This window comes from Embiotoca jacksoni, unplaced genomic scaffold, assembly GCF_022577435.1.
Source record: "Embiotoca jacksoni isolate LCO1_2020_lvr unplaced genomic scaffold, fEmbJac1.0.p SCAF_6, whole genome shotgun sequence".
Lineage (NCBI taxonomy): Eukaryota > Metazoa > Chordata > Actinopteri > Embiotocidae > Embiotoca > Embiotoca jacksoni.
The window spans coordinates 19149560-19175869 of NW_027185414.1; the positions used below are offsets into that span (position 1 = coordinate 19149560).

At 43.7% G+C, this 26310-nt stretch overlaps 3 protein-coding genes across 3 annotated transcripts; 2 read left to right on the forward strand and 1 right to left on the reverse strand.

Moving 5' to 3' along the window:
• Positions 1-88: 88 nt before the first annotated feature.
• On the forward strand, positions 89-5172 carry adprhl1 (ADP-ribosylhydrolase like 1). Its single transcript, XM_069173499.1, has 7 exons — positions 89-1731; positions 2819-2983; positions 3138-3263; positions 3399-3539; positions 3701-3828; positions 3901-4033; positions 4113-5172. Exons 1-7 carry the CDS (start codon positions 1518-1520, stop codon positions 4280-4282), a joined length of 1077 nt encoding a protein of 358 aa, XP_069029600.1. The 5' UTR covers positions 89-1517; the 3' UTR covers positions 4283-5172.
• Positions 5173-10049: 4877 nt separating this feature from the next.
• grtp1a (growth hormone regulated TBC protein 1a) lies at positions 10050-17498 on the forward strand. The gene is made up of 8 exons (XM_069173589.1): positions 10050-10736; positions 12396-12547; positions 12650-12808; positions 13587-13711; positions 14526-14622; positions 14955-15127; positions 15839-16024; positions 16187-17498. The coding sequence occupies exons 1-8, from the start codon at positions 10666-10668 to the stop codon at positions 16277-16279; spliced, it is 1056 nt and encodes a 351-aa protein (XP_069029690.1). The 5' UTR covers positions 10050-10665; the 3' UTR covers positions 16280-17498.
• Positions 17118-25323, reverse strand: lamp1a (lysosomal associated membrane protein 1a). Its single transcript, XM_069173588.1, has 9 exons — positions 24958-25323; positions 20857-20963; positions 20515-20734; positions 20015-20176; positions 19690-19913; positions 19458-19583; positions 19292-19358; positions 18288-18455; positions 17118-18154 (listed from the first exon to the last, which is right to left on the reverse strand). The coding sequence occupies exons 1-9, from the start codon at positions 25010-25012 to the stop codon at positions 18015-18017; spliced, it is 1269 nt and encodes a 422-aa protein (XP_069029689.1). The 5' UTR covers positions 25013-25323; the 3' UTR covers positions 17118-18014.
• Positions 25324-26310: the final 987 nt, after the last annotated feature.

The following is a 26310-nucleotide window of genomic DNA, read 5'->3' on the forward strand; positions in this document are numbered from 1 at the left end:
GTAAAAGATGTAACTTGTGTCGAGCGCTGACATCTGACAAATGTTTGTTTTGTTGTCAAGATGTTGAAAGCTGTTCAGCAGAAATGTGTTGTGCTAAAATCAGGATGCTGATAATATTTCTCAGAGATCAGGAGGAATAATGTGGCAAATATTTGCTGGTAAAATAGGTTTACCTTCAGTACAAAAACCTGTTCTCTGCATTGAATCAATGAAACTTCACTGATGTGAAACCAGATTAACAAAATTTGTGACACACGCAAACACACACACACACACGTAATATTATTTGAATTTTTTTTTGAATAAATAATTTGGAGTATTTTGCAGAACTGAAATGAGGATATGTTATGACTGAAAAGGTCATACTGAATTGTGTTATTTTAATATGCTCTATGCAAAAGCTGTGTATATTCATTGGAGGCCTACAGGTGTTTTATTAAGTCAAACACTAACTGATTTCAGAGATATCAAAACTAAATTGCAGTGATGAATGGAACAAAAAATAATTTCTATATTCCTGCTAACAACCAGCTCAACTACAGCGTTCGCTTGGAAACAGTTGTCCCTTATCAGGTTGCATTCCTGCTGCATTTCATCATCATCATCATCATCACCGCCTCTTCTGGTAATACTTTGTCTGCTGTTACTCGCAGTAGGTTAAGGGGGACATTCACCAGCAGATAAAAAGTAAAGAGTTGGGGGAAAAAAACTGATTTGAGACTTAACGGTGGTAAAAATGGACTGAAGAGAAGAAGAAGGGGAACTCTTGGATGCAGCGCATGTAACTGGAGAGGCGATGAGCTAATGTCAGGAGATGATGAATAAAGAAGCTGAAAAGGGATTAGAAGGTTGAGCTTTGATAAAGCATGAGGTATGCTCATGGAGTCAGGAGGCATTAGTTGGGATGATGCGCCATTCTTCCCCTCCTCCCAGGGGACAGGTGGGACATCAACAAAGTCCAGCACCAGTTGGTTGGCAAGCAGTACATTAGCATCTCCTCCAGTGTGTCCACCCCCCCCACACACACACCATTACCACTCCACACCCAGCCATCCAGCTTTTAGGCTTCGGGACCGTGGGGATTGCCTTTTTAGGAGACACCTGATCACAGCTGAACCGTCCGCCACCCGACACAAAGAAGCTGTGGCTGATAACGTGTGCATGTGTGCGTACACTTGCCCGCCCTTAGTACTTAGAGTTTGTGTGTGAGAAATTACGAGAAACTAGGGGAGAGCTCTGAGGATGAGAAGGTGGCAGAGCTATTCAGTAGAAGAGACAGAAGAAATGGAAATCCTACCAAAGCTGTGAGAGGTTGTTTTACGTCCTGCGTAATGTTTTGGGACATGAGAGTTTCTTCTGTCTCCATTTTTCTGTGAGTTTGTTGAGGTGGTGAAAAAGACCTAAGAGGAGACGAGGGAGTGATTTGTGCCAGGAGCAATCTTAAATCCCAGTGTGACCGCATCATTTGGGAGAACGTCTTTGGTTCGAGAGGAGCTGGGTGATCAACACCGAGTATCATGGAGAAATTCAAGGCGGCCATGGTTCTGGGTGGTGTTGGTGATGCTTTGGGCTACAGAAAGGGTCGCTGGGAGCGCTGCACTTCAGGCAAGATTATCCAAGAGGAACTGGCCTCTCTGGGGGGACTGGGAGCGCTGAAACTGGACCCTGATAACTGGCCCTTGAGTGATGCGGTGCTGATGCACATGACCACAGCAGAGGCACTGGTAACAGGTATGTTTAATATTGATGTCCAGATGAATGACAGATGGTTTATGAGAGCTGGATTAAGGAGTGACAATTATGCCAATATTAAACACTAATTAGCCGAGTAGCTCTTATTCTAAAGCATTTAATATCACTACACTTTCTCATTCACTTCCACTGTAATTTTGCACCAATGACATAAAAGCCAAATGTTCTTTCTTTATTTCTTCAATCCATTTGTTTCAATTTGTTTCTTTTCTTTTTTTTAAATAATAGACCTGAATAGACTGAATATGTCCCAAAAATATAGACCTGTTCAGCCAGGCTTTTAATCTTTCTTCTTTAGAAGGTCCAGAATAGCTTCTTCCATACAGTCAGTGGAAGCTGCTAATCACTTACTGGCCCACCAAACCTGAATGACAAAACCTGCTGACATACCATGATCCATCTCTGCAACAGAGCATCAAAGACGGATCCTTGGTAGAAACTTAACCATGAATGCCTTCACACAAATACCGTCTCAAGCCCCCAACAGCGCAGCTTGGAGTTGCTGGGACAGAAGAGTCCAAAATAGAATACTTTGGGAAAGCTGATGCTCAGCTTTCCTCTGCTGAACAATAGCGGGTCAGACGCCTGCGTAATCTGCTGGTTTCATGTTTGGCTGTGGATGCGGCTCAAAGCCAATGACAATGGTCCTGAGAAAAAATGGTGATGACATCTTTTAAGATTAGGATGCCCTATTTAGCAACAATACAGCATGCCTGCACACACACACACACACACACACACACACACACACACACACACACACACACACACACACACACACACACACACACACGCCAGACAAATATGCATGGAGTCTGATGCGGACACATAAACATACAGTCCACACATAAACCAATTCTAGCAAGATGGCTGTGGGCTCGGCTTGTTGATCCCAGCTGACCTCAGTGTGTGGAAGTGACTCCACTTTCTCTGCAGGCATGCTGGTCCTGATCTGTGGTGCGGCAGGCTGAGGCTAAACTTAGCCCATCGCAGCACCACTCATCTCGCCTTGCATGCCAGTCATGAATGACTCTCAATCACTATGTGTGTGTCTGTGTGTGTCCAGATTACTGGTGTCTGGAGGACCTGTACCGGGAGCTGGTACGTCTCTATGTTGAAGCCATTGTGTTCCTCCAGGGCCGAGCTCCTGATCCCACAACAGTGGAGGGTTGTGTTCACCTCAAACCTCACAACTTCCTGCTCGCCTGGCACACGCCCTTCAACGAAAAAGGTCATTGGAGATAGTATAAATCCATATATATATATATATATATATATATATATATATATATATATATATATATATATATATATATATATATATATTGATTTTATGAGTCCAACATAGTTACAGTAGAAATGTGTGTAAATGTGTCGATGTCCAGGGTCTGGATTCGGAGCAGCTTCCAAGGCCATGTGTGTGGGTATGAGATACTGGCAGCCTGAGAGACTGGACAACCTGGTGGAGGTCAGCATTGAGATTGGCAGAATGACCCACAACCACCCTACAGGTGATAGAGCTGGCAGTTTCCAATCCTAACAAATCTTCTAATAACAGGCTACTGATGGACTGCTCATTTTTTACTCACGTCACTGTCAGTAGCCCAAAGTGGCAAAGTGACTTGTGGTGTCACTCTTGGCTTCAGGCTTCCTCGGCTCCCTGACAACGGCGCTGTTTGCATCCTATGCGATCCAGGGGAAGCCTCTTGTGACTTGGGGCCGTGAGCTCATGAAGGTCATCCCTCGAGCTGAGGAGTACTGCAGGAAGACCATACGACACATTGCAGGTTAGTCTTTTGAAGCTTAATTGATTAAACTAAGTCAATTGAAGCTCCTATGTAAAACAACATAAAGAGAGTAAGATACGTTTATTTACTTATCCAGTATAGTAACAAATGTCTGAGACAAATGTCAGCTGACGGCAGAAATATTTGTGATTCTGATGCAGAGTATCAGGAGTGCTGGTTCTATTTTGAGGCCAAGTGGCAGTTTTACCTTGAAGAGCGAGAGATAGACAAAGAGGGACAGAACAAACCTTCCCTCCCCGACCGCTACGATGCTGAGGAGACAGATAAAGTAAGTCCTTTTAATCTTCTTTTTCCCTAACAGGCTCTGTGCACTTCTGTCACTGTTTCTTTGTCCACACAGATGTTCAAGCGTTGGAGCTCCGAGGGCCGTGCAGGCCGGAGAGGTCACGATGCCCCCATGATCGCCTACGACGCCCTTCTGGCTGCAGGGAGCGACTGGGCTGAACTGTGTAAACGAGCCATGTTCCACGGAGGTGAGAAATGCAGCATTTAGGACCAGCAAATTTAACACCCGCCGTGCTCATTGTGACACTGTGAAAAACTCTCTTTCAGGTGAGAGTGAAGCCACAGGCCTGATTGCAGCCTGTCTCTACGGCCTAATGCACGGCCTGAGCCAGGTTTCCCCCAGCCTGTACCAGGATTTGGACAAAAGAGAACGTCTGGAGGAGCTGGGAGAAGCTCTGTACAGGGCAGCATCTGCAGAGAAATGCACAGACAAGTAATCCTGATCTCCTCTGACCTGAACTCTACTGGCTATAAGCAGAGCTGCACACGACTCTAAAACTGCTTCCTTCTTTTCCCACACTACACTCTAGTATTTCAGTAGTCTTGAGTGGCATCCTGCTCTCTCCTCACCCCTCTTACATTGCTGTCCTTGATTTTGCTGTCCACTATCCACAGATCTATCATGATTCCTGAAGGTAAAATCACATTACATTTTAGGTTTGGAACTGAGGAACATTAAAAGGGAGTTGATTTATAGAACTGAGTGGTCATAAATACTTTCTGCGAGATTGTCTCTGGTACTTCATGTGTAATCAGTTTTCTTTTGATGACAGTGGATACACAACACATGACTTCTCTGGTGTTTTTCCAGTGTTTCTGTTGCATTTAAATGACAGAGCTGTGGGGGATAATAATAATGTTTGGCCTTAATAACATCTAGTAAAATAATAAGAGTACACTCTGTAATCTCTTTCTTTGACCTTTTCCTACTCTGAGGCTTACCTGCATTAATATTGTCATGGAGTATTTAATTCTTAAAAACCTGCATACATTTTGTGCAAACATTGTCTTCTGGGGTTTAGACAAAACCTAATTGATTTTGAAGTCTCAACCTGAGTTTCACCCCACTTGATTTCCTGCTTTAAGAAGTTAATTGTATCTAAAGGGACGGATAAACTCACTCTAGATCTAGATTCACTTACCCATCTTTAGCGGATCAGTGCATGTGTATGAATGAATAAGAACATTAAGTTATAGTTTAGTGGCTATGTTTTCATATACTGTGATTAACTATTGTTTGCACTGTGATGCTCTTATTAGGTCTGGTGTACTTTGCTGTCAAAGCACCCCTACATGTTTAAAATTAAAATGAAAGATTAAAATGAACTTCGATATATATCACGCATTAAGTGGCTGTCTCTCTTTATCTTAACTGCTACATTGGATAGCTTCTTAATTTTCTACCAGATTTCCTTCTTTTGCCACAAGCCTCTCGTACAATCCCCTGAACTAATCGCCTGTAACAAGTTCACACTTCTTCACTTCAAGTTTGAGCATTTTATCTCCTCCATTTTGTTACAGGTGTCGAGTGACTACTGGAATTCCCAGTTCAAGTTCCAAGTATTTGTATTTATATACCGATTCACTAATAAGTAAAAGTAATGTCCAAGAAGTAAAAAAAGACAGTAAAAAGGTGACTAGTTTAATATGGTCACTGTACAGGTTTTCTCATACACATGATTTACTCATACACATTCCAGTGATGCTGACTTGGGTAAAAGAGATTTAAAGTCAACCCTAATGGAAGATTCCCCTTGTTCATGCTCTAACAGCTGTGCTTAAGCTAGAGGTATCCCCAATTTCTTTCATGATGGTGCTATCAGTTTCAAGAAAAGAACTTCAGCTGCAGGGATTAAGTTTTACATGTCCTCTATTCTCTGTAGACCAGATTCTCGGAAAACCAGTAACAACCCTGCCGCCAGTACCTTGAAGAAGTTGGTTAGAGACCCCAAATGCCGTCCAGTGCTCCGAGGGATTCTTGAGAGTCTACTGAATTACCTGACACAGGTTCTGCCCAAGTGGACCACCAAAAACAGAGACCAGGAGAAGCCGGAGTCCAGTAGTGAAGCACAAAGAAACCCAAGAAACACAGGCTGTCCTAATCAGAGAAGTGAGACTTCAGTGAAACAGATTCAACCTCTGACAAGCTGCAAAATGGTTCAGTTCTCTGATGTGGAAAAAATGACCCAGGGAGAAATTGCTGAGACCAGTCCCGAAGTCTCCGAAAAGTGCTGGTTGGCTGCACAAAATAACAGATCGCCAAGCAGGTGTGGAGGAGGAGATCAAAGAGCAGGAGACTTAACACCCCGGCGCCTAACCACGTTCCAGCTGCTCCAATCAAAATTCACAAAGTCCACACCCAGACCCCCCATTACCCACCAGAAGGAGGTAGGAAGTCTGTCTTCCAGCAGAGGACTGCACACAAACCACAACAAAGACACTGAACATAACAAGCACAAGAGGGACAGAGCTCAAACAGAACAAGGACTAAAGAGAGGAGGCCGTGTGAAGGATATGGTGGCCAAGTTTGTCACGGCTGAGCAGAAAGAGCTGAGACTGAAAATACTGAAGAAACAGCCAGTCAAACCAAGACTCATCGGAAGAGGGATCCTCTTATCTTCCTTAATGGAGAAGTTTGAGACCATGGCGACTGTACGAAAGGGAAGTGACTTGAAATGTTCTGGAGGAGTCCAGGTGACAACGAATAAAAAAGAGAAGGTAGCTTGTCTTGAAAGAGAGCAACAACAGAAGGGAGACCAAACTGGCCACATGAAACAAATTAAATGTAAATATGCTGTGCTGCAGTTGAAAGAAACCCAAATTACAAATGGGCGAGAACAAAGACCAAATCAGGATGTAGACGTTTTAACAAAAGTAACCTCACACATGGGAGAAACATATAATTCAAATACAGAACAAGTGGGGGACCAGCCCTCCAATCAACAGGTTCACTGTTCATTAAAACATAAGGAGGGTCAAGCTTATGATATTCAGGTGAAGGGCTGGGGGTCAGAGGACTTTGGTGAAAGTCAGACAGTAGCCGATGAAACTCAGAGTATGAGCAGCAGGTTAAGATTTGCATGTGTAGAGCTGCTCTGTTTCACTTGTGTGACGGAGTGGTCACTCCCACGACCTTACAGGCTATCTCCACAGGTAGAGGTCCCAATGAACTGGCATGTGGCGACCATCAAGACCTGCTCTCCTGAGTGGTCCACATGTGTAGATTCCTCTCCTGAACAATATCTGCAGGAAACCAAACCTGAGGCTTCAGAAAGCTCCAACCTGGATCAGGTACCAAAGAAAACCAAAGACGGTCCACTATACTCTCACAGCGAGTCAGAATCCTCCACTACAATACCTGAAGGCAACGTCAAACCAAAACATGACCTCATGGAAAATGGAGACCCGATTCCCCCCAGACCTATAACCATTCAAAGAAGGTTGATCTGTTATGTCATCCCACAAGTTTACAGATTTGATAATCTACAAGGTGCTGATCAGATTACTTCTTCCTCTCAAGCGCTACCACACCCAGAAACTACGACTCCTTTGGATGCAATTCCACTGCCACAACCTGGTGCTTGTATGACTGCTCGTGGCACTGCATTACAGCCAGTGGAAACTTTACAAGACACTGACTCATGCCTTCCTCATGACATCGACCTTCATGCGGTAACAAGAAAGAAGCCAGTTGAGGGTAAACCAGGAGAAAAAGACCAGGAGGCCAGAGAGGAAAATGAACAAGTACAAATTGTGGACATAAAAGATACTAATATGTCCCAAAGATTTAGGCTTTCTGAAGACACTTCCAACATGGCTACCTCTGAAGACAGTAAGATCTCTGCTGTAACGTTAAGTCAGACTCAACCCGAGAAAGACGGCGCAAAACAGAGACCAAAGTACACGACAATCAACTATGGGGATCCTTCCGTCAAGCAAACATATAAACCCAAAATCATACGAGTCACTGACACATTCACTTTCTAGGTTGGTGAAAACTAAAGCAAAGACTCAACATAGTATGATGTTTTAATGAATGTAGCTGGTTCATTTAAAAAAATAAAATAAAATAAACATAAAAATTATAATAGCACTCGTGATGCTGCACAATTTAAAACATTTTAAACATTTTAAACAACAAGGTTGTTCACCAGGAAGCATATTTATTGATGATCTTCAATTATCCATCTGAATGATTAAACACAGTATGGATTGACTGAATTATTTTGTGTGTAGACTTGAAGAGGATTGTTCAACCTCAGAATAGTTAACAGTGCTGAACACACACACACACACACACACACACACACACACACACACACACACACACACACACACACACACACACACACACACACACACATACACACATAGAACTGGACTGTTTCAAAAAAGAACAAAGTGACACTTGTCCAGAGCAGATGAATGGTCACACAGTGATGCCAAAGCTGTCAGTAGTTGGAAGTTCATCCAAGTCCTTGATCCAACAACCCCGCCCGCTGGCAGGATTAATCTACTGCAGAAACATGAGTCCGCATTTGGACTTACCCCGGTATTTTCACAAGCGGATAAGAGATCAAGGCCCACATGATCTCTCATCTGTCCATCCCAGGGCTAATCCTGACCGGGACTGGTGATGAGGTCTTGTCACTGAGTGTGGCAGAAATCACATTTTGAGTAGTTGCATTAAACGTCGGGTTGACATGGAAACTTCTGGGTTTTATGGTTAGGTCTTTGTATCATTATCAATCTGAGTCCGATAATTCAGACGGTTGTTCTCTCCAGCCCCTCGTGTTGGTCTCTCTCTTCAGTTGTTTCTGATCTGTGATGAGTGGATGGTCCAGCCCGGTGGCTATCTGCTTTCCCTTAGGTTTTACTTTCTTTAGAGGCTGGAGTTCTGGTTTTATGTTTTACTTTCTTCAGAGGATGGAGTTCTGGTTGTTCTGTTTTTGCCTCCAGACTCACACAGTTTTAGTCAAGGTTTTGATATTTTTGTAAATAAAATTGCTTTACTAGTCCTTGAGTGTGGCAGCCTCTTTATATGTTGGTGGTCACAAAGTTGAGCCAAACGTTTTCTTATGACTTAAAAAACAACTTTATTGTTTCTCTCTTCTTGTTCTTATTATGACATGAAATTGAAATTCAGCTTCAGCAACAGGTGCCACATCAAACCACCATAACAATCTTCATTTAGCAACAGCCCTGCTAGGCGCTCCATTTTATGAGGGTTACACCAGTAATGCAGTGTTTTGATGACAGCACTTGAACACCGTGTCTCTGTGCTCCACATTCTCTCAATAGCACATAATCAAATTGACATCTGGTGACTTGAGGTTTGTGCCGTTTTCATGCTTCCAGTGAAAGCAAGGTTTTCCACTTTCAAGTAATTTTAACATTTTTATTCACTTATTTTCACAAATCACAATCACTTAGTTCTTTAATTTATATTTATGTCATATCTGGAAAGTTGCTACGACTTTTTTTTTTTTTTTTTTTTTTTTAAAGAGACTAACCCTGAGTCATGTTTGTTTCCGGTTATATCAGTGGACCAGATGCTGCCCGGGCAGAAGTTGAGGTGTTAACCTGATGGTTGTGTTATCTGTGCTACGTGTCTGTGGTGGAGGGCGCGGCTTCCGACCGTCGATGCTGCCTTTACATGTTGTAGGACACAAAAACACCATTAAGTGCAAACGGGGTAACCTTTGAATTTTATGATTGGGTAGTATCGATGTGTCTGTATTAACAGCTGATGTTAACGCGTTGATTTATCAAATTAGAGTTTTTTTCCTTAAGGGACAGTAGCTGCTATGTACAAACAATGTAAGGAGGTAGTAAGAAGTATAATAATAAAAGTAATAGACACGTGTGTTAATGATTGCGTAAGGATGTCAAGATTTCTTCAAGTTTGACCAGATTTACTTTATAAAATGGGTGTTTACTTTTGAAAGCAGTTGCAAATAACAACTTGGAGGATGTCTAACGGCAAAAACAAGCCAAACCTGCTTTATATATCACACCTCTCCTCTTTTTTTTTTTTGTTCTACAACCGCATCTTCACCTTTTAACTCCTCACAGCCTCGTGAGCAAAAAAAAAAAAAAAAAAATCACATGAAGCCGCGCCGTGAGACTCTGAAGCGGGAATTTACGAGAAGCACGTGAAAGCAGCAGCATTAGGTCTGATTGAGGCGTGTTGTCCCGGGGCAGACCGACGTCACGCGGCCGAAATCTTCCATGGAGTTCCTCCGGACAAGAAGAGCATCGGAGGTGACGGACCGACGACCGCGTGGGACGCACCGGGGGTCGTGAGCGTTAAACCGGGGCGTTTTTGCGTCTTGATGCTTGTTCTCGGAGCCGCGAGCCCGGATAGTTTAACTCCGAGCGGCCGCGGGAAAAGGAGGAGCGGCGGCGGCGGCGGCGGCAGGTGCATGTGGATGACAATAAAACGAGACACAAGTCTGCTCTCTTCACACGGCAACGTTTGACTGATAAAACACTGGACAAATCGAGCTGAAACAAGTTTTTGTTGTTGTTGTTGTTGTTTTTTTGTTTTGTTTTTGATGGGAGGCGTCTAAGATGCTTTCCCTTTTCGGAGAACAGCGCGTTAATCCCGGGAGGCTCCTGTCCCGTTTCTCCGCACGCAAACATGGAGAAAGTGAGCGTCGAGGCTAACTCACTTCAACTTATGTTTACGTGCTTGTTGTAAACTTTGGACTTTTTTTTTTGGGGGGGGAGGGAGGAAAAAAAAAGAAAAAGAAAGAAGAAAAGCACGGCGGACACATGGTGGGACTCCGGCGCTGATTTTTCAGGAGCATAAGAGGCAATGGAGAGGAAGAAAGAGGCGGGCAGGCGGACCCGCTCCCCGGACGGGACAGCGAAGGACCGGGTGGGCAGGTAACGCTCGACTCATCCTGCTAAAAAAACGTTTTTAAAACCGTGTTTTATTGACGTTGCGAGCTCGTTACGCGTTTAGTAACTTTCCTACTAAGTAAAACGAGAAGCAGATAATTACTTTGATCCCTTATTTATGTCGAAAATTGACGCTTGTAAAGAGCCGTTGACGTTACTCCAGTCGTTAGCCTACGACGAGCGAAAACCAACGGTCATGCATTTACAAAACTTTCGTCACGTGCGGTCGTATTAAAAAAAACAAAAAAACAAAACATCGAGACAACCGCTAAATATTTAATTTTATTTTTACTCCCATAAAAGTTGATTTATACTCTGTTTAAACTGTGCAGGTAGGATCCAAACTCCCGTACTCTTGAGTACACTCTGTCCAGTCGCTTAATTGAACAGGTGTGATTGGTGGTTGCGCTCATTAGAAAGTCGTACAATAACAAAATAAACTTTACATTTTTCAAAATAAATATCTCATTTTCAAAGGAAGTCAAGAACTTCAGTCCATTAAACACCTCATTCTGCTTTTTTTTGTTTGTTTTGAAAAATACATATGCAGACGTTTGCAGGTTGAACAATTCATTTTAACTTCATTTATAGTATGTACTTTGTTTTTCTGATAAATCGTTGAGGCACTTCCAATATTTCATCCATCTCGTTGATGGTACTAAATATTGGAAATGCTTTTAGCATAATGAAATAAAATTCACCACACTTCAAACTGAACTGATCATAAAGTTGAATCAACATCTCTGAAGGAAGGATTTATTGCAGGGTTGTATATCACACTGTTTTATCTCGTTTTTATCTACCTGCTTGTCTCGGGAGGAATTGCCCATGAGATAGTTAACTTAGTCAATTCATCTACATTTATTTATCTAAATTAAAGCATTTGATCTTTTTTTTTTTTTTTTTTTCCCAAAGATGTTAGTTAACACTACAGTGCATGTCATGTTTATTTATTTATTTTTTTGAAAAGGGGAGCTATTGTATAGTTCAAACACACTGATAACACAGATAATCAGTTGCCACATTGATAAACTTCACACCCGTGTGCACCGTTGCTTTGGTTTTGGCAACAAGGACGCTCTCGGATAAGAAACGCAACGTTTTGCGTGATGATAACTTTCTTTGCACTCGGGTATTTGCAGAGCGTGTGCGGTACATGTGACGTATACGCCACAGTAAAGTAGTTTCATCCTGCAAAAGTCAGTTGTGCTCGAACGTGGATTAAAGCAGAGGTAGTAGATATTGCCGGTGTGTCCTGTGCATTTCATCTTCAGGAATGACTTTGCTCTCGTGAGAGGGTTAAGCTGCAGGAAGATTATGGTGTTACCGAAGGCATTAGGTTGAGCCACCTATACTCGTAACTTTTTCATCACGGGCCAGATTGTAGATGTAGGTAATGTTATACGTAACACATGCTATATATATATATCTATATATATAGATATATATATATAAAGATAGCATTAGTAAGACGAACTAAGCGTTAGTCTGTCATTTGTGCTGTAATGGATTTATGCGCACCAGTTGTGTTGTGTCCCCTCAAATACAGAAGATAACAACACCAGTAAAACAAAGCACTTGGGCTCATTTATCTGATTTTGTCGATAGAATTGTTCAGATTGAGTTTTGTGCTTTTCGGCCCAGTGTGGATCCATACGGCTTTGAGCGCTCCAAGGACTTTGACTACGATTCATACGAGGAGCTGATGTCGGAGTATCTGGTGGTGCTCACCCATCGCTCCATCAAGTGGTCCAAACTACTGAAGGGCAAAAGCAAAGTGCAGAAGAATGTCAAATGTGAGTGTGGCAGCTGAACACAAGCTTATATCCTCACAAAGTGAGCGCACGCCCCGGAACCGAACTAAGTTTGATCATTTCCCCGTTTTTTTTTTCCTGCAGTAAAGCGCTTCGTACGTAAGGGGATTCCCAATGAGCACCGGGCTGTGATCTGGATGGCAGCCAGCGGGGCTCAAGACCAGCTGGAGAAGAACCCGGGGTACTACCAGTCCCTGCTGTCAGCACAGCACGACCCCGAACTTGTGGAGACAATCAGAACAGGTCAGGCTCTCTCAACCGTTTCTCATTCACCCGTAACATCACTGAGACATCAACAAAAGGTCCCGACACACAACAAACCAGCCTGGAGGAGCTCACCATCACAAAGACGTCCAGTGCGTCACAACTTTGGTTACGAACTGAACATCAACTTCTGTTCAAGCCTCGATTGGCAAAAAAAAATCTTCTACACGCAAAACAAATTAACTAAATTATTGACACATCAGTGTTCATCAAATCAAAAGAATCATTATGTCGTAGGTTTGATATATATATAAAAAAATATATAGATATTTCTGATTACAAAATAGCAATTGGCACTGTTAAAAGTTTTCTTTTTCTTTGTCATTGTCATCATGTGGCTTTTTGCTGGTGAGACTAGAGAAGGCGCAGCTGAAAAACAAAGAGAAACTGCACTAAATGAGATAAACAAAAGATTTAGTTTAAACTCTCTGTTGCCGTGGTAGTAATTACAACTTCACTTCTTCTTTGGTCTGCCTCGACAAGCTTTGTACACCTGGATTTGGGCAGTTTATTCACTTCTTCCCGACAGATTCTCTCCAACTCACCAGCCTCAGAGACTTGTCCTGCCTGCTCTTGGCTGCAAGGTGAACTGTCTCAGTTCAAATATTCATGTTAATGTTTAGACACATAATGTTCAACTTTTTACATTTTAGCTGCAAAAGCAAACTTTTGTTTCCTGCTGCCTCTCGCTTGCTCACTCATCTACAGTATGTATGCAGACGGTGTGACTCGTGTCTGTGCGGTCTCTTTTTCTCAGACTTGAACAGAACATTTCCAGACAACGTTCAGTTCCGCAAGACGTCCAGCCCGTGTCTGCAGAAAGGTCTTCACAACGTGCTGCTGTCTTACGGCCACCACAATCCAGCTGTGGGCTACTGTCAGGTAATTCTCACCTCCTCAAGTCCCAGTTTAGGGTGGATGGTTGAATAACACCATATCTTTACCCGTTGATACTAATGTGGAAAATTATCATTGTGATAATTCAGTCAAGGAGTTTGATTCTTGTTGATTCTCTCGATATAGTAAAATACGTTTTATTATGATTCTAATGTTGGTAATTTGGGTTTGAACAGTCACACAATTTTGGTGTTGTTCCATAATTTTATGTCGCACTGTATGACTGAAATGTACCATGTAGTATTGTGTCTATTAATTTTGAGGATTATAAGGTGAAGTTGAATCAAAATGCCCTCAATTTTTTTTTAAAGATGGTACAAACAATTGTGTGCCGAATACTTAATGTGAAAAATATGTATAATGTATTGACGTATTAGTGTAATTGATGGCCCGATTATGAATGAAAAAGCCTATTTTTATGCTCACTGCTCTCACAGTGTTATCAATATTTACCAATAACCCACTTGTGTGTCCAGAGAAAGGCTGTTTGCGTCAGCTCAGTAAAGCTTTGTGGTGATCATTGGCATTTGAAAGGCAAATTTCCTTCACCAGAGCATATGCAGCTTGGTTGCAATTGAAACAGGGCTGCACTGATGGTCTGCTATGAAGTATAAATAGAATCCACTCAGGTCTAATCGTGCCCATGGAGCCCGTTTCATTTTATTGTTTCCTTACTTTGTGCCCCGTGTTCGCTCCTCTGCTCTCTGCGCTGAATGCTTCATTAAAGAGGTGATCAAACCTGCTCGTCCACGATCGCAAGACTCAAGTGGAACCTGAGTGTGTGTCTCTTTGTCTTCAGGGGATGAACTTCGTAGCTGGGTATCTACTCATCATCACAAAGGATGAAGAGAAATCCTTCTGGCTGATGGATGCTCTGCTTGGCAGCATTTTACCAGGTGTGTGTGTGCGTGCGTGCGCATTTCCTCTGGGCTAAGAATAATCCTGCTGGGGTCACATGGTCTTTATCTGTCTGTGGCTTAAGACCTACAGTATGTTTTTATTGGTATGCTGCACTCACTCAACACAGGAAACGTCAGTATTAGTAAGAAAAAACCTGGAAGCAACTGTGATGACAGCAGTGATTTTAAGGTGTTTTGCGTTTGACGCCACGTTTCATTTAATTCAGTTTAATTAGAGCTGTTTATCCAGCTGTTGTATTACAAAAAGGGATTTGTTATCATCTGTCTGCGGTTGATTTAGAGGCGTGTGAATGTGTGTGTGGTTCCAGACTACTACAGTCCTTCCATGCTGGGGCTGAAGATGGACCAGGAGGTGTTGGGGGAGTTGGTCAAAGTTAAAGTCCCCCAAGTGTGGCAGTTGATGAGGGATCATAATGTCATGTGGACCCTCGTGGTCTCCCGATGGTTCATCTGTCTCTACATAGACATCTTGCCAGTAGAGGTGAGTGGATCTGTGTGTGTTGTAGCTTAACTGTTATTTATTATACCTCATATCCTGAAGGACTACATTTATTTTAATTACAAGTTAAGGAAAGCTTGTGTGCCAAGTTGAATTCTTCTAGCCCCTCAAAAAAAATAAAAGCTCGGTCAAAGCATCAAACCACACAAACCCTGTTCTCTTCATAACGTGCTTTATCCGAGCGCTGCTTTGAGTGGACTCGGTTGAAAATGTCGGCTTCATCCTGTTTTCTTTAAAACTGGAACAGTTAACCCACCTCGTACAACTCCTTGTTGCTGCCTTCTGTTGTTGGACCGCGGCGGGTCTGCACTGCTGTGTTTGTTCTCCAAATACACCTGGAACTTTGATCAGAGGGTGCAACACTTGCAGATGTTCACACGGTTTTCAGCTCACCAAAGCACTGGACGTCCAGTCGCTCCGACAGCAACAGGCACTCACCGATTCCCTCCCAGATTGATGCAAACTTTAAAGTAGCTGTTCGGAAAGAGTCAAACATAACTATAATACATCTACAATAACAACCTGACTGTCTGGCGCTGATAATGCAAAATGCACTAGAAACACACTGGTCTACTAAACATCCTTTAACAGTCCAGTTGCACTCGCTCGCAGTTTCAACTTTATATTGTACATCAGTATCTGCACGTGTTGGTCGATGAGATTTCCATTTTTCTTGCCGTTTTATTTTTGCAGACTGTCCTGCGCATTTGGGACTGCCTCTTCTACGAGGGCTCGAAAATCCTGTTCCGCGTAGCTCTGACGCTGATCCACCGCAACCAGGCTCTGATTCAGCAGGCCCAGTCGCTGCCAGACATCTGCCAGACCTTCAAGCAGATCACTCATGGGCCATTTGTTGATGAGTGCCACACTTTCATGCAGGTTAAAAAAAACAAAACAAAAAACTAAAATAAACCAGGAAGGTGCCCCGTCGCTATAAGCAGTGATTTTATTAGAGGAAAGATCAGTCAGTATAAAAAGAGTCATCCTTTTGTAATTCGCTCTCTTTAATCCTATAATCCCGGTGTTTCCTGTTGTTCCTAGAAAATCTTCACTGAACCAGGAAGTCTCTCCATGGCAACCCTGACTAAGCTGCGGGCGAAGTGTCGATCTCGAATCATCGCGGAGGAATCCTGACGTAGACTCGACTAGCGGTTGCTGAAACTCAATACACATTCCAGAGGGACCAGCACCCAGACGCGTGTTTGCACATTATTTAACAGCGACTCCTACATACTGTACACTCTCCGTCTTAAACGTGTCTGAAGACAATCGTACAGCACAACTGTAAATATGTGATGTGGGAACATCCTCAGCTGCGCGCTGTACGAGCTGATGATTCCATTTGACTTTTAACATGTAGTTCGTCTGAATGTTTTCTTCTGTTAAAATGTGGAACCGTGCACTTTAGTCCAGAAGGTCAGAGACACTGAAGAGAAAAGAGTGAGCAGTAAATGGTCAGATGAATTAGGCGTTACACACCGAGCACCGTCAAAGAGGAACCCGTCTGCTGTTATTTCACTTCGTTGTCTCAATCACGAACATTACGAAAGACAAAACTGTTCTCTCGGGTTATTGGACGGCCGACGGACGAACCTCAACGCTGGAACAACATGCTGTGGTTATCCAACGTGAATTATACTTATTTCATGACACTCTTTATTTCTTGAAACAATTTAATATCTGACGTGTTAGTTTCGGTGAGATTTTGCAGTCCGTCTGCAAATAATTTAAATTCCCTGTGGTGAAACAATACAAGCACAACTGAAAGGGCAGCTCTTCTTCTAACAATGTTCAGTCCAGTTTGTTCTGTGTTTGGGTTTTGTGCCCCTTTTCACCGTCCGTCATGTCAGATTTTGATCCCAATCCTGAGTGTTAAACAACTCCGAGCTGCCGCCATGTTTATTTCACAAATAATAACAATCTTAAAATACGGTTGCATAAAATACTCACAAAAAAAAAAAAAAATCATTGCTGGACTTAAGATTTTTATTAACTTGCAGTAAAATGCATCATAGAAAATGAGATTAAATCCCTTTCTATAAAAATAAAAGGTCAAATCACTACTATTCATAGTGGCAGTTCTTTTGGGAGTGTGGTGAATAGCAAGAGTGGAAAATTAACCCGTTTACTTTATCGGTTGAATAAACTTTGCACAAAGCAACGAGCCACATTTTTCATCTTCCCACTCACCGAACTATTCGACTAGTTTAACTAAACTGCAGTGCATGGATGGGAGAGGCTTCTATACATCTCCACTGTGGAGGACTAAGATTGGAAAAGACGCATTCAGAGCTTTCCCTTTTCTCAAGAGTCGCTGGGATGATGGTACGCTCATGAGCTCTAAAAACAAAAAGTACTAGTGAGCATGTACGGACATCAAATTAAAGCTCCCCCAAAGTTGAAATAATTATTGTTAAACTTTTTGGCCTTCAAAGAAAAAAAAAAAAGACTCCCTCTGCTTCTTTAGTTGCATGATTCTTTATAAATAATTACACGGCTAAAACAACAAAAAGCAGTTCAAGCAAATCCAATCAAATTCCTAGAACATCTTGAAACGAGAGTCGAGCCAAACCGTTGACTGAACCTCCAACAGCAAATTCAAACTTCCTCCGTCCTTGACTACGTGAAGTCTCGGGCTTCACTAAGATGCACACCATCTACAGTTAGCAGGTATTCTGTTTCTTGTCATCCACAGAGAAAGTGAAAGGAAAGCTAAATATCCAGATGTCACAATGGATATTGAAAATCATGCACTCGGCACAGAGAAACGACCGCTTCCGTTCGCTCCGGCTCGGCTCTCATTCACGCGCTCGGCTCCTCCCCCGCTCCATTCAGTCTGTCAGCTTTTGAGTTCAACGAAGGGTCCCGTTCAGATGGTCTGGTATCCGGCGTGGCTCCTCTTCCTGCCTATTAGATACGCGACGAGGACGATGAGCACCAGGCCGGCGAGAGCCGCGCCGACGATGATGGGGATCAACATCTGGTCTTGGTCCATCTGACACTCCTCCGCTGGAGAGAAACCACGAGAGGGGTCGTCGTTAGCGACGCAAATTCAGTTGGATTCTAAAAACGGTAATTAATCCCGAAAGTTGCGTTAAAGTCTAAAAGGGTAGCGGTGAAGGAAAAGCTGAAGCGGCCCTACCTGTGGAAAACTGGTCGGTTGTGACGCCGAACGGCTGCACCTGCAGTCTGAAGGTGTTGAGAGAGAAGGCCGGCACCACCAGCAGAGTCTGCTCCGCGTTGCACATGTAAGAGTGGCCCAGCGTACTCCGCAGGTAGTCCAGGCTGGTGTTACTGGCCGAGAGGGCACCTGGACAGAGAAACGGCACAATTTATTTCACTTCAACATGTCAGAAGAGCAAAGAGAACAATTCTGTTCAGTGGTTTCAATTCTCTGAAATTCTTTTTAATTTTTTTCCAGGACAGAAAAACATCGTCTTTGTGCTAATCAAGACTAAATCCAGCCACATTGTTTTATTCCCGGGCAGTTTGAGAGCTTTATTTACTAGTTCGCAGGTTTTCAGTACAAAACTTTTTTTTTTTTAGCTGCTTAAATAATAAACGGCAAAATATTTCTTCTTGACGGAGAACAAAATGAATGAATTTACTACGGCTGCCCTCGACGAAAGATTCTCCTCCCCTGCAGAATCGCAGTGATGTGGACAGCGTGCGTCTTACTGCTGGTGGGGTTGCAAAGGCTTCCCTCTCCCATATTTTAATAGATCAATAGAAGTTTTACAAACTTAACATCTGGCTTTTTAGTCGTTTACTCAACCAATCTTTGAAGTCATCATTTTCTACCCCGAGTTGTTGAATTTTGTATTTTCCTGGCACGTCTGCCTTCGTTAGCGGCTACTGGAAAACATGCATCTTGACTGAAGTGATTGTTGACGAACGGGACGGTTATAAAACCACACGACAAAGAAGTTAATAACACTGTATGGAAAAATACCTCCTGGAAAATATTTCATTTTGATAAATGGCAACTAAAATTCAATGATGTTCCATGAATTGGCCCAAAAAAACAAAAACAAAACAAAAAAAATAATTCCCTGACTTTCCATCTTTAGAAAAAGCTTTTTTAGAATTCCATGATATTTCAGGAATTGTATGTCCAGCGGGAACTCTGCGTTGTTTATGACCTACCGCTCATATCAGACCAGTCAGCCAGCAGAGATATCCCACTCAGGTGGTACTTCTTGGCTGTGGTGTTCTGTGGATGGGAGGAAGAGTTGATTAGATATTTGTGTGTACACACACACACAACACACAACACACAACACACACACACACACACAGGGGTTGAGTTTACCATAGTGAAGGTGAAGTTGAGCGTGGTGGTTTGCTCCTGTGTCAAAATCAAGGAAGCACTGCTGGCTTCGCATGATCCCGATGAACTTGTATGATTGGGATTCAGGTTTAATAATTGTTGAACAGTCTGGAGAAATGGACAAAAAGTTGTTGTAAGTTTGTTAATTCACACCGGCAGTCGGTCTAACATTTGTTACGTGCGAGTGGTTCCTGCTCGTGAAGCTCGGTATCACCTTATTCTGAGTCCGAGAGAAGTACGAGACGTTGAGCTGCAGTCCCATTTGGGCGAGGAGACACAAGGTGCCGTTGTTGTCGTTCACAGTGTAGCTGCCCCGGACGGGTGTTCCTGGTGCCGGCGCTGGTGCTGGAGCTGCTGTGGTGGTGGGCGGAGCCGTGGTGGACGGAGTCGTGGTGGGCGGAGCCGTCGTGCTGTTTTGATCTGCTGCACATACCGTTTCTGTGACGAGAGAAACCATAAAAGAAATCAGCTCGGAAGAAGAAGCACCCAAACCCCCGAAAGACGCCCACTCGGGGACAAAAACACCACCCGAGCTGTACCTTCAGGACTCAGGTCGTTTCCTGGCATGAACGCCTGCAGCCTCACATCAGACAACGTGGCGGTTGCTTCGCCGACTCCGATAGCGAGGGGGCTCACACAGCGGTAGGTGGTGTTGATCGCCGCCCAGATCCCAACTGGGCCCGACACCACCGTGACCACACCTAGGACACAGTCCAGCCATGCAGTGAGTCACGCATATGTAACAGATCGTGTGGAATACGAGTCCCGGTGGCATCAAATGAGATTCATTTCGGAGAAATCGTGATCTAAAAACTGACTGAATCGTACTATTAACTTAACAACATACAGGGAGGCCATTTTTAGGGCTCCAAACATGCTTAAGATCAGAATTTGGGGCCCGCGGGCCAAGTTATGTTATAATAAAGGTATCTTATATTTACTTGTCGGTATTTAAATCCGGAGGCGAACATTACTGTACTACATACTTCCCGCCGCGCTTGGCAACAAACTCCCCGTTCGTCTCGGTACTTGTTCTCACCGGAGCGGTTGGCCTCGGGGAAGACCGACGCGTCGCTCAGGTTGTACTGCAGCGTCAGCAGGGAGACGTTGTACACATTTCCACGGGTAGAGAAGACCAGCCCGAGCGTGTGGCCCGGTCCAAACGCCGCCAGCAGCACCGCGGCGCTTTCAGCCGTGCCGCAGGAGCTGCCGCCCGCGACGGCGGCGGCGGAGTCGGGCAGAGCGAGCTGCGCTGTTCTCTGAGGACGAGACGAGAGATGCGAGCGGCGCCGGTGATAAGCTGAGGGCGCTGGTGCAGTGTGACGCGGCGTACGCCGGCGGTGATAATGACAACAGACACACGGACTCTCGGTGTACATACGTTGCCGCCGGAGGTGTTGTACGAGATGGAGAACGATGCCGACAGCTCGACCTCGATGCAGGTGGCGTTCCCTTCCTTCACTTCAAGAGTTACAGCCTGGATGCGACCTGGAGACGAGCACACGACGGACAGGGAGCCACGACATGAATTAATATACACGCTCTCAACTACCACGTCATGGTTGGAGGACTCCACCAGCCGGTCGAGTCGCAGCTTCCATGTTTTGTCCACCCGTGTCTGTGGAAGACTTCGAAGGACATTGAGTAAAAGGTATTACCTGTGTTTTTGTGGAAATATAAATGAAATGATATGACTCGACTTTGTTAAGCTTCGTTTTTCAAACTCCCACACACATCTTCAACCTGACAGTTTCAGGACGCACAAAGAGAAGTGCTGCATGACGGCGCAGTTGCAGCTGACCTTTGACCTTTGGGATACAAAAACATCATAAACTCATCATACAGGTATTATTACACTTGTGTGAAAGTTTGTCACCCTTGGCTCATGAATTCTGGAGTTACAGACACAAACGTGTTCCGTGACTCCAAGTGGACGTTCGAACCAGATTTGAAGAAGTTGCCTCGAGGTGATCCCGAGAAATCACATTCATGAGAATACGACGTACAGACAGACGAGCCGGAGAGAACGCGTCTGATGACGACTGGTGCCGAGAAACATAACAAACCTTAAAAAATTATTGTATATAATATATATATATATATATACACTGTACTGTATATACTGTGCATTTTATATTTTTTACTGCTATTTTATTGCTTTTCTATTATTCTATTATTATCTTATTGCTTCTGTATGCTGCTGTAGCGAAAAAAATGTCCCCTCTGGGATTAATAAAGTAACTACCTACCTACCTAAACCCACTTAAAGTGAAATTATAGGGGAACAATAGTCCTATTTTCAGCTGTCTTTTCTTCATCCTCCGGACACGTGCGAGATGTGATAATTACACTCGAGTGTTGAATTGTGTGCAATAATTTACAATATTAGAAAACCATTCATCCGTTTTGATGCATTAATTTCTCGGTGCAGATTATTAATGCACACGGATGACGAGTTGGACCGGTAGATAAACTACAGTGTGATGCCGTGTGTGATCGACCGTGTTGATATTATACAACGGCACAATGAGGAACTATTCATTATCTGGGTCCTCTGGTTAATATTTGACCTGCCTGGTTAGATAAAGACGACAACAGTGACGGTTGACACGGCAGATTCCCCGTTACGTGACGCCATGACCTACATACGCAGTAGAGCAGTTCACCCGAGCCACCACCAGAGGGCCACACATCCCAGGACACTTCCAGAGGGAGTTGTTTAGAGCTGCTGCTCCTCTACAGGCTTGTAGCAGGTGGAACTGAACAAGTCCTGAGCGCTGGGAGTCAGGACACACACTTCTCCAGTGAACATTTATCAACTCGGCCAACCTGGCAACTTTCACACTTGCGTTGCAGGCTATTAATACCTTTATTCTCCGGAAACTGCCGGCTCACTGTTGTGTTTCTATGTCTCTCTCTCTGTGTGTGTGTGTGTAAAATAGTGGCTGTAACTCTCCAACACATTGTTTATAATCTATGGTGGTCATCAAGAACTCATGTTCTTATCAATCCAACAACTAAATATCCTTGAAAGAACTTTCACATCCATTATAAGGTGCTGTAACGCAATACAGCAGTTTCACCGCTTGCGTCACACTTCCCAGAATGTCTACGAAGAAGTTGAAGTAGTTCAACTCAAGAAAGTGACGATTCCTCTTTGGTTAACTGTGAATAAACTGGGTCTTTCTTGTGTTCGCTAGTCCGTTTAGTGATACATGACTTTACTGCGTGGCAAAACTAAAATAAAAACTACTTTAAATCACCACAATTAAAAAATGTGCTGCGAAGAGGATTTCTGAATTAAAAAATAAAAAATAAAAATGCTGCAACTGGTTACCTGTTCTCATTGTTAAGAAACAGATGTATTTAGCCTGAGGGGTGGGGCGTGGAGGGAGTGGTTGTTATTGCCCGCCACGCTATTGGTAATTTCATAATTCACTTATCACACAGCCGACTGACTGCGCTCTTCCCTTTCTCATTAAGCTTCCTCTATTTATAACGTTAATGATCTACAGGGAAAGACCCCCCCCCCGTGCTTCGGGCTCCGTCAGCCACGCACACTTCTTCCCTCCGCTGCCTCGCTGAAACTCGACCCCGACGCACCTCGGTGCTCACCCTGTAAACACGCAGCAGACGGTTTACACAACGCCGCAATCTGATCGCGAGGTGAAAGCGGTTGCCTGTGAAGTCCCGAGCTGCAGATATCAGCAACGCTGCAGCGGGGGGGAATAACAAACAAGAGACGGAGCCCACGCTTCCTGTTGGAAAGGCTGAAGCTCCTTGAGGTCACAACGACGCTGCAGGGTAGAAAAACCAAAGTTGGTGCCAACTTAAAAAGGAGTACAGTAATCTTATTACATATTTTATTGGGAACAAAAAAAATTAAATAAATAGGGAAACTACTGGAGCTACAACGGTATCTGCCCGTTTTCCCCGAGTCAGCAGCATCCAGGTGCTTGTGTGCGTTCAGGGCGATTAAAGTGGTCATAAACTAACAGTCAGCGGGCCCCTGCACGCCGTGTGCAACACAAAGCCACCACGGCAGTCATGTGAAGCTCTCAAAATGACACAACAATGGGGTCAATCGGCCTCCACAACATGAACAAAACCCGAGCGTCACATTAGAACAGGGTAGAATAAAACTAGAGGGAAGTCCAGGGACGGTTCGGGTAGATCTGGTCTGGGTTTTCAGAGAGGTCCATGTGAAAATGAATCAAGTCACTGATATAGAGCTGGAATAGGGCAGAAAATCTATATGCAACTATTTTAATAATCACAGAATTGTTTTAGTCCTTTTTTTAAAATTTTTTTACTCAAAGACAAACGGTCCAAACATTTTTCTGGTTTCAGCCTCCTAAACATAAAAGTTGGATCCTTTTATTCATCATTGCCTACACGACGATAAACTCAATGGCTTTGGATTTTTTTTTGGAAAGTTGGTCAGATAAATCTTGACATTTGATGATATCAGCTGTGGTTGTGTGGAAAGTTAACGGGCATTTATCACCACGTTCTGCACTTTTAGAGAAAAAGATGAATTGAGTAGACAAAGAAAATAAGTGTTTGATTATTTATTGATGAAAATAATTGTTGGATACACGACCGACTTTGATTATAAAAATGTCCAAAAGTGTCAGGTGACATCTCCAAATGGATCATTTTTGCCCTGTCAACAGCTCTTAACGTTATAATTTAAGAGCGAGAACAACAACTACCGACAACCAAAACAGTTTCCAGTCATGGCCGACCCCGTTATAAACGTCATGCAGCCAGAAAACAACCAGCAGCACGCTGAAGCCGGAATATGTTATCAATTAGTTATCTAACCAGGAAGTCATATTTATGATGTTTGCAATTTTCACTTTTTAAAAAAAAAAAAGTGAAAAGAAAAGACTGTTATCAGCTTTTCAAATGGAATATTTTCCCTTGAAACTGATTTGAAATTTTGGTGGTTTCAACAACTGATCAGACAAATCACGACTTACAATTTAACGATATACCGCGATATTATCGTGGAGCCTCTGGTGACGCCCCCCTCCCCTCCTCCCCTCCCCCCCCCCCCCCCCCACACACACACACACACAGTGTCAGAGGTTTGAATAGCGATAAAACATTCACGCAGCCGTACGACCTTGTCCAAGGTTTTACGACAACTTTAAGCTCGATATAAATTAATATAATTCCGGTTTTTAAAACAATGCCACTAGATTCGGTTCAAATGTCTAATTTCGTCAAATTATGCTTGCAGACCCACATTCAAAAAGGAGTGAACATGGGGCTTTTTGGCAAGGGGGGTAGGGGGTAGGAGGAGGGAGGAGGGGGGCTGGAGTCCCCCGGGTCGCTGGTTGATATCGACAGACTGTGCGGTTAATCGACAGCGCGATTCGACTGCCCGGTCCGACCGTCGACACCACAACTGGCCAACGAGTCAGAAAGGTGGCGACGGTGAGCAGCTTTAAAACCCGGCAAAACAACAACTCACCGAAAACCGCAAGCCAGGCGACGGAGAGCGCAGCCAGAGCGCGGGGGACTTTCATCCTTGTCGTGAAACCACAGAGCAGTCTTCGCTCCGGTATATCGGTGGGGAGAGGCTCCGGGGGGGGGAGGCGGCGTTGTTCCGCCGCTGCAGGCGCAGGTGGGTCGATACGGCACAGGAACAACCGCACTTGACTTCACGGACCGTTAAGCGTCGCACTTCTCCTTCTTCTTCTTCTTCCTGTTATTAAATTCTCTGTAAATAGTTGATGGATATCCGTTCCAGCTCGTGCCGCCGGTAGGAAAGGAGGAGCGGTAGCCGCGGTGTAGATGTCGGTCCCAGCCTCTCGCTGTCTTGTCATGTGAACTGGTCGCATTTAGAGCTGCGGAGTCACGTGATGCCGCCCCGCCTTCTTCCTCTGGTCGGAGCTCATCCAGGCGCTCGACTCTGCCTTCACCGTAACAACTCAAGTCACTAATAAGCACTTCGAAGTCAGCGACACCACACTTTTATCCCGTGGAAATGCTTGACAAAAAGATTAATGTTTTAAAAAAAAAAATAATAATAAAAAAAAAATCACTTGCATAACTGGATATTTTAGAATAGGTGATGCCAACTGGGTGTGAAGAGACATTATGAGAAAATCACTGCGCTTCCGGGAACAATATTACAATGAAAATGACTTCTCGGAGGAGTGTCGCAAACAGGACTCATTATTTAAAATGTAATGAGTGGGAGGAACAACAAACCAAAGCGGGCATGTATTGGCTCACGTGGGTCCTTTTTTTTCCTTCTCTTCTTGACACCTTAAATGTCAAATATATAGAAAAGTGGAGTTATGAATGCAACATTCCTGAAATGATTTGAATACGTGGCACGTAAAAGAGCCTTTATATGGTTTATGAAGTGTATGATCTGAAGTACACACACACACACACACACACACACACACACACACACAGTGTGCTGCTCAGGCTGCAAAGTGCATGTGTTGTGTAGTCAGCTGACACCTCCATCAATTCACGAGGGTCTGCAAAACCCCAGAAGGAACGCAGAGGCTGCTGCTGTCCAAGTCTCACCAGGACTACATTCTCCCTGCATAGTTCAACCAGGCTGTGTAACAACACACAGGCCGCTTTCTTGTCTACAAATGAGACCATCATTTCAGACAACTTGGCTCTTAAGATCTATTTCCTAATGCTCTTAAAGTGAAAGCAACAACAGATGCCCTTTGATTTTCCTTTCTATCTTCCAGTAACTTAAGATATTAAAACCACACACTTTAACAGGACACCACAGCACCTTGCTACTTACTCAAACTGCCCTCGTTTCACAATTTTTTTTTTTTTTTACTGTGAT